General features: G+C 41.9%; 1 protein-coding gene across 2 annotated transcripts in view; it reads right to left on the reverse strand.

Annotated features, from left to right (window-relative positions):
* NLRC5 (NLR family CARD domain containing 5) overlaps nucleotides 1-14,208 on the reverse strand; it is a 53,757-nt gene that overhangs the window by 20,004 nt on the left and 19,545 nt on the right. For both annotated transcript variants that reach the window (XM_081872413.1, XM_081872414.1), the window contains exons 11-26: nucleotides 13,678-13,728; nucleotides 12,831-12,893; nucleotides 12,157-12,240; nucleotides 11,985-12,068; nucleotides 10,465-10,554; nucleotides 9,435-9,500; nucleotides 9,032-9,103; nucleotides 7,776-7,859; nucleotides 7,385-7,468; nucleotides 5,779-5,868; nucleotides 5,147-5,194; nucleotides 4,049-4,132; nucleotides 2,791-2,874; nucleotides 2,003-2,086; nucleotides 845-934; nucleotides 88-150 (exon numbers count right to left, since the gene is read on the reverse strand). In XM_081872413.1, coding sequence (XP_081728539.1) covers nucleotides 88-150; nucleotides 845-934; nucleotides 2,003-2,086; nucleotides 2,791-2,874; nucleotides 4,049-4,132; nucleotides 5,147-5,194; nucleotides 5,779-5,868; nucleotides 7,385-7,468; nucleotides 7,776-7,859; nucleotides 9,032-9,103; nucleotides 9,435-9,500; nucleotides 10,465-10,554; nucleotides 11,985-12,068; nucleotides 12,157-12,240; nucleotides 12,831-12,893; nucleotides 13,678-13,728 — 1,221 coding nt within the window. The remainder of the gene's footprint in view (nucleotides 1-87; nucleotides 151-844; nucleotides 935-2,002; nucleotides 2,087-2,790; nucleotides 2,875-4,048; nucleotides 4,133-5,146; nucleotides 5,195-5,778; nucleotides 5,869-7,384; nucleotides 7,469-7,775; nucleotides 7,860-9,031; nucleotides 9,104-9,434; nucleotides 9,501-10,464; nucleotides 10,555-11,984; nucleotides 12,069-12,156; nucleotides 12,241-12,830; nucleotides 12,894-13,677; nucleotides 13,729-14,208) is intronic.

The raw sequence follows: 14,208 nt of genomic DNA on the forward strand, positions 1-14,208 counted from the left end.
GGATTTCCAAAGGGCCAGGAGGGAAAACCCAGCATGTTTGAAAGAAGCAAAATTGTCATGAAATAAGGATTATCGGTTTGCACATACCTGCAGCATATTTCTTGGCTTTCTTTACTTTTCATAAAATGCAGAAAAGCATTTTCACTTGATCTATAAACACACAAGGAAATACCTTGACTAGGAACTGAGGCAGCCTTCAACCAGACGTTATTGCACTACAACCCACAGCCTCCCAGATGACTGGCTATTGTGGCTGAGGCTGACTGGATTAAAGTTAAGGATATTCCAGATCCCTGCCTCCCCCATCTCTGATTTCCACCCACTTCACTAAACAAGGAGGATGCACATCCAATTGCCCATCCCAAAGAAAGCACAGGAGAACATCTGCCGTTTTGTGTATTCTAGTCAACTCCACTGAATTTCTGCAGCTGTTGGGTGCAATGAAAAGGAAAACTGTAGAAATAAAGGGATGGAATTAAGAACATAATAACTTAAGAAGAGTCCTGCTGGAGGAGGCCAATGGCCTGTCTAGTTTAGCATCTTGTTCTCACAGTGGCCAATGAGATGTGTATGGGAAGCCTGGACCTGAGCACGACAGCAGTGCTCTCCTCTCTAGTATTCAGAGGCAGGATGCTGCCAACGCTGGAGGCAGAACATAGCCATTGTGGCTGGTAGCCATGGATGGTTTCACTGATCTAAGGATTAATATTATGGAGCTTCTTCACCTAGAATTGCAGCAGGAGTGAAGGCTCTGTTCTTTTGACTCTTGGGGATCAAGTTGGAAGGGGAGAGGAGGTCAGAGGTTCTCCATGTCCTGATATTCCTGGAGTCTTGACCCTCTTACCTGACTTCCACTCTGCAGATTCTCTTACACTGGTTAACTGAGTTGGCCAGCAAGCAAACACAATGTGGTGAAAACTTGCTCTCTGTGATGCTGTAGGAGAGAGGTGGGAAGAAGCAGAAATGTCCAAATGCTGAGTTGAAAATCAGTCTGTGGATCCCAACTGTCAATAGATCAACTGTGCATATGGAGCCATTGCAAACATGGCAGTTAATCAGCAAGGTCAGTAATTCATTATTTCTATTACTATTTGTTACATTTATTTATTACTTACTACAAATAGGTCTCAAAGTGACTTATAATTCTGAAAGCATGCATGATACCAAATTCAAATTAAAAACATATTTTCTTCTTGGTGTGTTTAGTGAGTGTGTCAAGAAGACACACCAAGGTGGCATCTCAACATCTTCAAGAAGCTTTTTGCAAATGTTGGCTGAGTTGCAGTGATTCTCTCTCAAAGAACTGAACACTCACTGAACGAGACAGTGTACCAAAAAAGGGGGTCAACATGTTAGGGTTGACCACAGAAAATTCCATGTAAAAATGGTTTGAGTGAATCAGCCCATACTTAAGTGTTTCCCAGTATTGAGAATATAATGTAGCAAACCTGGGCAATCTTGACCAATGTGGTGTCCTCCAAGTGGACTACAATTGGACCACAATTCCCATCACTCCCAACCAAGTAGGGATGGGTGAATCTGTCAACTTCAGTTTCCCTCAGTTTCTCATTGCCCCAATTCTCCCCCACCCCTCATTCCAAGGCACAGGTCCTCATGATATTTACCTAACATCCTTCCCCTAACCCACCATCTTAAAAGATAGAAGGGCCGGCCCTATCATTTGACAAAGTGCAGTGGCCTCCTCAGAAGCAAGCTGCATTTGCATGTCATGAAAGAGCAATGAATTGTGAATCTTCTCATGTATTTTTATTATTACCAATTTTATTTTTATTGCCAGGGAATAGGAAAGATGTTTGTGGGTTTATTTGCCTCTGGCAGCCTTGGACTGTGAGAGGGGGAAACAGAAATAATCATATTTGGGTCATCCCTGGGGATCTGGCACGTGAAGCTTCCTTGGGCTGAGTGAGACTGCTGGGCCACCTAGCCCAACAATGTCCACTCTGACTGGTAGCAGTTCTCCAGCAGAGGCTCCCAGACTCACCTTAAGAGCTCCACACTGTTGAAGTAGGGCAGGAATTTCAGAAGTCGTTCAACACTTTGATCATTCAGCGAGTTGCCAGACAAGCTACACAGCCAGTGTGCAAAATTCAAAACATTATTATTACCAAAACATTTATATCCACCTTTCCTTTGCATAACGCATTGTGGAATACATGGTTTTCCCCTTCTCCATTTGATCCTCACAACAACCATGTGATGTAGGCCAGGCTGAGAGACTACAACTGACCAAATGTCACTCAGTCAGCTACATGGGCTGAGTAGAGACTCGAGCCCTGGTCTCCCAGGTCCTATGCCAACACTCTAACCACTATGCCACATGTTCTACAAACTTGTTGGAAGAAGGAAGTCTACTATGAACAAGTATGATGGGGGAAAGCCATGCCCAATAGCTTCATAAAAAGGGCTAGGTGGGCCTTCCTAGGGAGGGAATTCAAAACTTTGGGTGCAGCCTTTGTGAAGGCCCTGCCTCATGTCCCTCCCAAATGAGCCTTAGAATTGACAGAGCTGCGAGAAGGACCTCTCCAGAAAATCTGAGGACTTAGGCAGGCTCATTCTATATTCACTTGCATTATTTTTTCCTACCAAAGAGCAGCCTATTCCCAAACTGCATTATGGGAGGATTATGCATTAAAACACTGGATACCAATAGGAATTTAGTTTTGCGTTCTTATTGTATTAATCTGGCTACATAAACTGAGCAGGTCTATAGGCTTTAAATGAATAAGATTGGTTCATTCACACAATGCCTACTTGACCTTGATCACTTACTTGATCTTGGTCAGTCCAGAACATGTACTTAGACGTTTAAACAATCGGTCAACATCCTTTAGGTCCATCATACTTTCCTTGAGACTGAAACACAGAGCCTGATTAGCACTTCGAATATTTAAATCATAGTTTAGCACAGCTTTAGTTCTATTTGATGGGTCTATTGGAGAAAGAGATGAGTTAAACTGAGGGATTGTGCATGTCCTTTATTCAGGAACCTATAACATCAGTAAAATGTAATTATATTTTGTGGGGGAGAATGTTGAAACAAATTAATAATTATTGTTGTTATTAGTAGTAGTACCAAAATGTTGAAGCAATATAAAATACTTATAATAAAGTAAAAATTAAAAAAAATGCTGAAACAATATCATTTTCACTAAGATCCAGGCTAACTTCTGAAGTCCAAGCATCATTTTTTATTTTTGTTAAAAACACAAAAAGGTATTTTCTGTAAGTCTGTGCAGGATTCCAACAATGGAAGAAAAGGAATATTGTTTGCTTGCTTTATTTAGATGCTACTGCATCTAAATTGTTATTTAGATGCTACTGCATCTAAATGATATTACAGTAATTGCAGTGTTGTGTTGTTGTTTTTAAATGCTACTGTGATTATTGTGAGGCACTTTGAGCTCAGCATTTGTTCTTGAAAAAAGCAAAACACAAATATCAATATTTTTCAAAGTATAAAAGAACATTTGGGAGATCCTGTTACGGCCGCTAGCTGGCTATTCCTTTGTCAGGTTCCTGGCAAGTAGTCCAGTGGGAACCAATGAGAACCAGTGGTTATGAGATGGTCTTCTTGTAGCTGGGACTACCCCTGTGTTTCCAAATGAGATATCCAATAGAGCTTGGGGGAGGTGACACCTTTACTGCTAATGTGCACCATGTTAACAGTTTTGCAATAGAGAAGGAAGAAGGGGAGGCAGCTGGCTAAATGCTGATTGCTGCAGAAGGGACCTCTGGGGATCTGATCTGCTGCCTTGCAAGGATGCTCATTTGCACCCTTGAGCCCCTCCATCCAATGCTCAGGTTGTGTATATATGTAAATAAAGCCCTATATCCTAAAAATACTTCATTCCAAGGAAACAGAAGCCAGGATAAGCACTCGGATCCCCTGGAGTATCTCACCTCTCAGAGATGGCATGCAATAGAAGTAATCCATCAAGCAGACACTACATTTCTGCTTTACTCCTAACACAGGGGCAGGGAGAGAGACAGAGAGACACACAAACACACAGAGAGAGAAGCACCTTACCAAAAGCAGCGGTCATAGATTGAGTTAGGTACCGAATCCAGCAGCTCCCTTTGATGCTCACTAGTCACACGGAGCATTTGGGGACTGAAAAGAAAATCTACCAAGTTAGTCAACTTGAAGGGACATTTGGATTATGATTCCAATATTCTCCTCATTTGGATTTCTACCCTGGGGAAGACTGGAAATCTGAGCACCCTTGTCTTTTTTTTCTGGAGTGAAAAACCAGTGCATTATGAATCCTCCATTCTTCTCCATCGCTCCATTTTCAGTCACTGGTTTTTGTAGAATATCATCTACCCACAGAAAGTTCTTCCTAACGTTGATTAGGAATCTCATTCCTTGTAGTTTGAATTCATTTGGTGGGGTCCTACTCTCTGGGGGAGCAGAAAACAAGCTTGCTCTATCTTCCATGTGACAGCCCTTTAGATATTTGAAAAATAGCTCCCATATCACCAGGCTACACACCAGGCCTAAGGCTTGGTTTCTAGACCCTTTATCATCTTGGTCATCCTCCTCTGCCCATGTTCCAGCTTGTCAATATCCTTCTTAAATTGTGGTGCCCAAAACTGAATGCAGGACTCCAAGTGGGGTCTGGCCAAAGCAAAATAGAGCAGTACTATCACTTCCCTTGATCAGGACACTATGTTTTCATTGATGCAGCCTAGAATATAATGAGCTTTTTTTTGCTGCTACATCACACTGTCGACTCACGTTAAGTTCGTAGTCTGCTTAGTCCCTTGGATCATTTTTACACGTATAGCTGCCATGTGCCCCCCAATCCTATATTTGTATACCTGATTATTCCTGCCTAAGTGGAGAACCTTTCATTTGTCCCAACTGAAATTCATTTTGTTAGTTTTGCCCTAGTTCTCCAATCTGTTAAGGTCATCTTGAATCCTGATTCCATCTTCTATGGTGTTAGCTACCCTTCCCAGTTTGGTGTCACCTGCAAATGTGATTAGCAGCCCCTCTATTCCTTCCTTCATCCAAGTCATTTATAAAGATGGTGGACAGCGCTAGGCCGTGGACAGAATCCTGCGGCATCACACTGGTCAATGGTCTTCCACCCCAAAGTATACCAACAGGAAATACCTTTACCTTATTCTTTCCCCAAATGTTAAGTGAACTTTCTGGGTGCTTCCCAAACTGTAACGAGAAAGAGATTAGAATATCAATTTGGAATTCATGAATTTGATTGAATCTGTTTTAACTACATGCGTTAGAATACCTTGGTAAATTAGATATACAGTTGTTGTTGTTTTTAATAAGTTACCTTTTCCCCAATATCTTTGCAAACAATATTTCCCTAGGAACCCCTGTATTGTAGTCTTCTTTTTTAAAGATGGCTTCAAATTTACTGTTTTCTACCACAGATATAGTCATTTTTCATTTTAGTCAACAATTAGGTACATTCGATAGTGCCTTTTCCTAAAATGATATATAAATGTTTTAATGTTACGGGAGATATTTTATAAGCTGTTGGGAAGATATGAAGGAAAAATGGGTACCAAGGGGAGGGGTTCTACAATTGTTGTGGTTGTTCTTGCTTACGGTTCTTGCTTGTTCTGCTTATCTGCATTTGTATTTTTTACTACAAATTTAATAAAAATATTCTTCTTCTTTTTTAAAAGAAAAAAAAAGAAGGGTCAAATAAGCAAAACTGTGACCAAATGCAGGAATGTTATTATTTTTCAGACTGCTCTGGCAGGAGAAACAGCTGCTGGACCTACCATAGCTCCATGGACGTCATATGTTCCAAGTCAGCGAAGCATTGCACCAAGTGAAAGGCCCCGTCCATAGACATGTTGTTATGATCCAGCCTAGAAAGCATGAAGGAGACCCAAGTCTGCAGCAGAAGAAAACTGCTATATAGAAAGTGCTCAGATCAGAGGTTGGTAGTACTGCGACCCCAAATGTTGTTACAAGGCCCCTGGTCCAGGGTAGCTGAGTTCTCCACAACGGCACTCCTGTTAGTGGCTGGAGATTCACTCGGTGGTGGCATGTTCCCATTAAGACCAGCAGGGATGATGGGAGTTGTCGTCCAAAAACATCTGGGGACCCATTAAGGTTGAGAAAGGTTGTTCTAAGGGATGCATTTCCAAAATGAGCTACGGTTTCTCGTTTTCTTGGGTATGTTAAATCGGGGTGCTGTTGGTTTTGTTACATAAGCTGTAGCTTGGATAAAGGCAGGGATTTATTTGATAAGCTCTTGCTTTCCCCAATAGGGCTGTTGTGAGTATAAATGCAACATGTAAGCCACCTTGAGCTTCATGGAGAAAAAGGTGAGATATAAATGCAAGAAACTAACTAACTAACTTCGCCCCAGCTACAACCGCAAACAAAATCCCCCTATGCCTGCAATTCACAACAAGTGATGTCCAATTAATCGTACTCAGTGCTCTAGAACTATTCAGAGTGTGGCAAACCTGGGATATCACCCAATGGTAGGAGAGTTCCCATTGCCATCCTTATGAAAATCCTACATGTACCCCTGGAGTCCTGATTCTCACTGAGGTGGCAATAATTTGGGCTATCCCACTTCAGCCTGGACGTTTGGGTTTCACATGCCTGAAAGGTCCTCCATACCAAATAAATTATACCCCACAGGGAAAAAAGTAGCAGTTCAGAGAGAAGGCTCACAGCCTTGCCTTCTCCCCTTGAAATGCTTCATTTCTATGTGCAGGGAATTCTATGGGCACACACTGCCTCCACCAACCATTATGTCAGTAACAATACAGTAATATAATACACTCCATCAAATATAAAATGTCAAAGAAAACAGACAGGCTCAGCAGATGAGACAGAATCATGAGATAGTAACATTATGTACTCAGAACAAAAGCCTACCAGGACTTTTAAAAAAGTCTTCACCATCTGCTGAAAAATAGCAAGAATGAGGGCCAGCTGAGCTTCCTGAGGACTCCCCCACAAAAGCTCTCCCCATCTGTGGGACGCTCTCCCCAGGAATACACCCTTGGCACCAGCTGGACTATAATTTCAGCACCAGGTAATAATGGCTTTATTATCCCAGAGATATGGGCAGCGTTGATTGAATGGTTACAGCTACTCAATCTAGACTGAACGTCCTTTTACAAGTGTTATTGTACTGAAGTTGTGTGTTGTTTAATAAGTTGTTACTATTTAGTATTTTTATTGTCTTATAAACATTGGAAACTGATATCAGACTTCTTTTAGTATAAAGCAATATATGAATCTAATAAATCAGATCAAGGAGTTCCACAGTTTGGGGGCAGCCACCAAAAAGGCCCTTCTCCTCTTGCATCAATTCGTCTCCTGTCAGTCAATTAAATACAGAGAACCTGGACTTTCACTTACATTAAAGAACGTAAAGCATTCAGATGAGGAAGGAGCTCAGCCACCTTCAAGACACCTGCGTCGCACAGAGAATTACTGGACAAGCTACAATTGAAAGGAAGGCAAAATTACTTTTCCACTTTGTATTTATACATTATCATATAGCTTTTCTGGCAGAATGAATTATATTAGGTACAATTTATTTTCATTTCCATTCTTCCTCATGGAAGACGGAATGATACACAGGAAGGGGAACATCAACGAACCCAAAATGTAGGGGTGCCTGTACACCCTTTTCAGACATTCATGACATTTACATGGAATTGTTTGTGTTGGCGTGTGAATGTCAACGTTCACCAAAGCCTGGTTATTCAGTGCTAGGCATAAGTATGAAAATAAAAAAGGAACTTACTCTAACTCAGTTACACCAGTGCACCTCCTCAAGGCCAAGCACAAGTTCTTCAGATCTCCATCCTGAAAATTATTGTCCGTCAAGCTGCAAGAGAAGGCAAATCATTCTCCAGGTGCTCTAAAACCAGGTGTGTTTTCACCAGGGACACAGAAAGCTGCTCTAGACTCAGAGTCAGAGTGTTTGGTCCTCCAGCTTAGTATTGTTGACACTGACCAGCAGCTGCTCTCCAGGATTTAAGGTAGGGGACATTCCCTGCCTAACTTGGTTTCCCTCCACAGGTTGTTAGAGATCAGCTCCCACCACACCTTAACTACTGGCCCTGCTTAGGGATGTGGGTGAAAAATGACTCCATTTAAAGCCAAACCTATCAAATTTACACTTTCCAAATCTCTACAAAGACCAAAACACAGCCTTCTTTCCAAATTCACAATTATCCACATTTTGCAATGCAGCTCTCCAACCAACCAGTGTTTACAAAAATGCACGTATTAGGAGGAAAGGGTGCATAGAAGCAAATAAGTTTGTGGAAAGCAACATACAAAATGCATTATATTAAGAGAAACTGCTTGGAAAAATGTGTGCATAAGTCAAAACCATACACAAAAATATCCTCATTGGGAGAATTTCACACTAAATGCTGAATAATTTTCAAAGTTGGCTCTAGGCCTGGGGACAGAATCCCACAGATGTTCTGATGTATTAAGATAGGCTGTAAACAACAATTATTTGGAGAGGTAAAGTGGCACTGAAATTATTTAAATAAAAGAAATAAAGAAAAGAAACATGTGGACTTTAATATTGATTTTTTAAAAATTGTACGTTAATGCAGAAATGAAAGACCTATGAGTGAACACATGCAATATGGACAGGGACCCAGAAATAAACTGATCTCTCCATCCCTACTGACAGACCAGCAGGCAGAGATGGGCAGTCTCAGGTGTTCTGTGCCTGAATGACCAAGGAGTTGGATCACAGCCAAGAGTTTATAAGGCCAGGTAAAACCACCATGGCCCTTTGCACCACCTGGCCTCTACTGAACCGAGAACTGCAAAACCACCTTCTGGCCATCCTCAGTGGTGGTGCTGAAGTCAGGAAAAGCTACAATGCTGAGGCAGAGGAAAAATGCTTCTGGATCCCTCTGCCAATGTCCCTGATATAAGACCCCCAGAGCCTGCCTTGCAACCATGTTAATATGCAGTGAGCCATTATACGACTAAGAAATAAACTGTAAGCAAAAGTAACTGAGGTCACCGTACCATATTTTCCTCGCTGCTGCCGCCAAGAGATGTCCACCTGTGCTTGATAGGTCAGTGTTAAATGAGGAACTTCTGCAGCAAGGACAAAATGGGAAAGGATTACTAAAGGGGGATAGGGAAGGGGAAGGAAGGAAATATACAGGTTTGTGATGGGTCATAACTGTTTAGCAGTAGCAATATGAACACACACAACTGACCAAGTTTGTAAGTGTAGCTAAGCCAAACCTTGGTTTATTGCAAATGAGCGAGCAAGAGAAGAGATCAATGAGGCTTTGCCCTTCCTCCAGACCTTTTCCTGCTTTGCTGTGTGCAAAGCCTTGGCTTGGCTTACTGGACTACCTGAACTTGGGCTTGTGATCCTTCTCACTCCAGAAAGCTACAAGCAAGGTTTATGATGACGTACCTGGGCTGAGCACCGCCAGCAATGTCTTTGCCAACAAGGGTCAAGATTGCAGCTTGGTGATGAACACTAAAGATAGGAGAGAGATTTCCATAATGCCACACCTGGTTTAATTGTCCACAAACCCAAAATCTGCTTGCTGAACAGGAGGCTGAAGAGACTGTAAAACCAGGGCTGTTGTTTCTTTTCCTAGCCCTGGGCAAAGTTTGGATCGGGGTGGGATGTCTGCATGGAATATAGTTTGGGATCATGCCTGCTGCTGCCCCTGTTCCCTTCAACATGGACAAGTCCCATGCTTTTATGGTGACATATGATTCTAGGATTAATTAAGGTTGCAGTCCTAACATCACTCATCTGGAAGTTTAACTCCACCAAATTCCATGGGAGTTACTTCTGAGGAGACATGGTAATGACTGCACTGTAATTTATCAAATAACTAAAATGGATAAGATCAATCAGGATTGCTTTAAACTGAATGACAGCCCTAATTTCAACCATGTGGAAATACCCCGTGATCATTCAGAATGAGCAGAGGGTATAGCCAGTGGATGTTGGTGGAGGGCGAGGGACCAAACATAAACTCTGCCCCCCCCCCATCCCCTGTGTTTTCTTGGCTTCATTAAAGGCACTGCAGCCTCCTTAAGCAAACCAAGCATCCCTGGTCTTGTCGAGACTGTTAGGAAAGTCCCCATCTTCCTAAAGATCTCTCCACCCCCGCAGTCAACTAGCCAGTAGGAGAGCCAGTGTTCAAGGTTAAAGGCAACTATCTGTTTAAGGAGAAGGGCACTTTCCTTCCAGGCAAAAGTACATTCAGTGTGTGGGCCTGAGCTTTAAATGGACAGACCCAGGCTGGCAGAATTTTACATATCATGTAGTGGAAAAGAGAGAAATGAAGAGAGCTGTTACACCCTGCCTCCTAAAAGTTGCTTCTACATGCCATGGAATATCACAATGACTTGGTGCGGGGAAGAGGGAGAGAGATTGTGTTGTCAGTAAGAGATGAGCACCTTTTCTTGATTGAATGTATGCTTACCTGGCGTTAAGCTTCACTATATTTGGACAAAGACTCATTGACTCCAGGAGATAGAAGATGCTGTTCAGAGACAGCTGGTTGTTGTTTAAACTGCAGGAAATAAAACCACCCCCCAAAAACCCCAAACACATTAGCTTCAGGAAAGTCCTGCAGCAATGAATACCACATTACTGGAGGTTTTAATAACATAAAGGTAGAATATGCTATATGTTCTTAGATTAAATCTCTTGAATTTCTACTTTAAAATAATTGCATGCAGCAGAGCTGCTGCTGCTGCTGCCTTTTTAAAGGACCTCTGCTGGTGACCCTGGAAAGTTTCTCTCAATTGGAGTGGAAGACAAACCAATGGTTTGAGGCAATACAATGCAGCTTCATCTGCTCCAGGGAGTCTCCATAGCTTAGAGGCAGAGCACATGCTTTGAATGCAGAAGGTCTCAGTTGTGATGAGTCCTGTGAAGACATCTTAGCAGGGCTGGTAAGAGGGGGAGCAGGATTGGGATAAGAATGTGGAACTGGAGGAATTGGATTCCAGGGAGGGGCCTAGTAAGCTGGGAGGGGACAGAGGAGGCACTGAGTGGACTGTCAAAGGAATCCTCTCTCTCTCTCTCTCTCTCTCTCTCTCGTATATAATTTTTATTAAATTTTCTGTTTTACAATTGAAAATACTCATTTTTACATCCTTAAGATACCAAGGACTTCCCTTCCTCTCTTTCCATGGTTCATTTTACATATAATAAATCCCTGCATATTATACAAAAACTATACCATTCAGTATTCCATTATTGCATCCATCAAAACTTATTGACACTGTTGAATTTATCTTAATGCTGCCAGAATTTTCAAATGTACACAATTATATCCCATATATTCAATAAACATTTTCCAATCTTCTCTAAACGCATGTTCTTCTTGTTCTCTTATTCTATATGTTAAGTCTGCAAGCTGCGCACATTCTGTCAACTTATGTTGCCATTCTTCTTTGGTTGGGACCTCACTCGTTTTCCATTTCTGGGCTAACAAAACATGGGCCACAGTAATAGCATGCATAAGTAACCTTTTTTGACACCTGGGAATTTCAGTCTGAATTATCCCCAACAGAAAGGACTCTGGGTTTTTTTGGGAAAGTAATTTTAAACATTTTTTTCAATTCATTATAGATCATTTCCCGATACTCTTTCACCCTTTTACAAGTCCACCACATATGAAAGAACGTTCCCTCCACCTCTTTGCGTCTCCAGCACTTCTCTGATCAGATATGAGGAATCCTCTCTCTCTCTTGGGGGGGGGGGTAGACCAGACAATGGGCCAGTCATGTCACTTCTCTCACCAAGGACACAGAGATGGCATTCTTAGTGCAAGCTGACACAACAGACCCAGCCTACTTGAAGGGTTAGTGGCAAACAATCTGACCTGCTTTAAGGCAGTTTGCTACATTCAATATTTTTCATAGGACACACACTTTTTATGCCGAAGGCAGCCTTTCCCAACCTGGTGCAATCAAACTCTCAGGAAACACTTACTTCAGAGGGCCAGAAATGCACATTCTGGGCACCATCTTCATCAGCTTCCTGCATCCTTCATCACCGAGTCGGTTACCTGACAAACTGACATTTGTTTTCCACAGTTTAATAACATGGTTGATCCAAAGGTCTCACTCAGTTAGCAGGCAGTTGGGAGGAAGAGGGAACTTACTCAATTTCAGAAAGGTGGGAACACCTCTGGAGAACCTCAGCCAGCTCCTGTACCCACTGGGAATCGAACTGGCAATCCTGCAATCTGTATATATGGATATAAGACATCCATTAAGATGGGTATGGGTTACCTTTGGCCCTCCAGACATTCCTGAATTCCCAACACACATTGGCTGATGGGAGTTGTAGGGACTGCACCTGAAGACCACTTCTCCCCATATGAAATGAATGAGACCTTGCAGTCATCATCTGAAGCCTTTCTTCGTGTGCCTCCTCCATGAGAGGTCCAGAGGGCAGCAACATGAAAATGAGCCTTTTCTGTGGTGGCTTCCCAATTGTTGGAACGCTCTCCCCAGGCCCCTTCGTTACATATCTGTAGGCGCCAGACAAAAACATTCCTCTTCTCCCAAGCCTTCAGCTAATTAAGCAATCTATGGCTTTTTATACTGGGGTGGAGGGTTGTTGTTTTCATTTGCTATTATGTCATGTATCGTTGTGTTTCGTATTGCAAACTGCCCTGTGATCTTCAGATGAAGGGCAATATAGAAATTTAATAAATAAAAATAACAATAATTCAGCAACATCTGGAGGGCCACAGGCTCCCTTCTTCTATTTTGCAATGTATATCAGTTGCTCCTCACAAACTTAAATTTATTTATTTACTTACTTACTTACCGTAATATTAAAGTACTAGGCTTAGGCACATCTTCCTCTTCTTTTATTCCCTCTTTTTTCAACCTGAAATCGAGAACACATTTATAAATTTGTTTTCCTGGTCTTTCATGCACCAGAATGTCAAAACAACAATGGTGGTGATTGATAAAAGGTGGACTTGAATTAGGTGAGCTGCACTGCTGGAAACTCCCCCCCCCACACACACACCAGTGGTGTCAATTGGTTACTCACACACCCCCAACCCCAACACAAAGCAAATACCATTTTCAGAGGAACTATTTTTCTTGCGGACCACAGCAGAGGAAGGAAGGGTTAAATCAGGCTTCCTCAACCTCAGCCCTTAATATGTTTTTTGGCCTACAACTTCCATGATCCCTAGCTAGCAGGACCAGTGGTCAGGGATGATAGGAATTGTAGTCTCAAAACATCTGGAGGGCCGAGGTTGAGGAAGCCTGATTTAAATTCAAAGCATGTCTCTTTTTATGTTCTTCAGTTTCCCTGTGCCCCACATCTGCTCTGATCCCCATTAGTTGCCCCCCTCCCCCCGTGATACAATTTGCATTGCAGAAAAACCAGAACTTTATTCAAAGGCATATTTAATGTCGTTTGGACCTTTCTGGGTCGTTTGCAACTTCTTTCACCCAGGTTTCAGTACTTTCTCTTCTTCCTTCTTCTGAGACTCCTGCCACTGACCTTGTTCCAGTCTCCAGAGCAACCCACACAGTAGTTCTTGTCTCCTCTTCATTTGTGCCTTTGCAATGTTCATCCCAGTCAAACTTTCCCTAAAACCAATTCCACTGCATGATTCAGAATGTTCTGGGAACACCTGAAAAGCCACTTCTCTCACCTTTGACTTTTACTGGGTTGCCCGGTGAAGAAGACTGTCAAAACATCCTTCCTGTAAACAAATAGTGAATAAATGGAAAATTGAAACTCTCTCAAATAAAATAGATGAAAGCAGTAACGTTATTATAGTGTTGGAGGAGAAAATCAATTCAAAGCCAAACTATCAAATTCAGAATTTCTGGAAAAAAATATGCAATCCGAAATTGAGCCATCGTTCGAAATTTGCACTTATCTGAATTTTGTGATGCAGTTCTGAGGCCAAACAATATTCACAAAAATGCATGTGTTATGGGAAAGTGTGAATAAAATGGAAAATATGACTGAAAACAACATACAGCAATATATTAAGAGAAATAGCTTGCAAAAATGTGCACATTAGTCAAGACTGCACAAGAAAACGTCCTTGTTAAGGTAACTTCACAATAAAACGCTGATGAATTTTCATGAGGACTTTAAAAAAACAACCAACTGCTCCAAAACGTGGAGAGCTGAATTTAAAGCTGAAAAAATGAGAAGCCAGAAGAACTGAAAT

This window comes from Podarcis erhardii (assembly GCF_964252035.2).
Source record: "Podarcis erhardii genome assembly, chromosome: 7".
Lineage (NCBI taxonomy): Eukaryota > Metazoa > Chordata > Lepidosauria > Squamata > Lacertidae > Podarcis > Podarcis erhardii.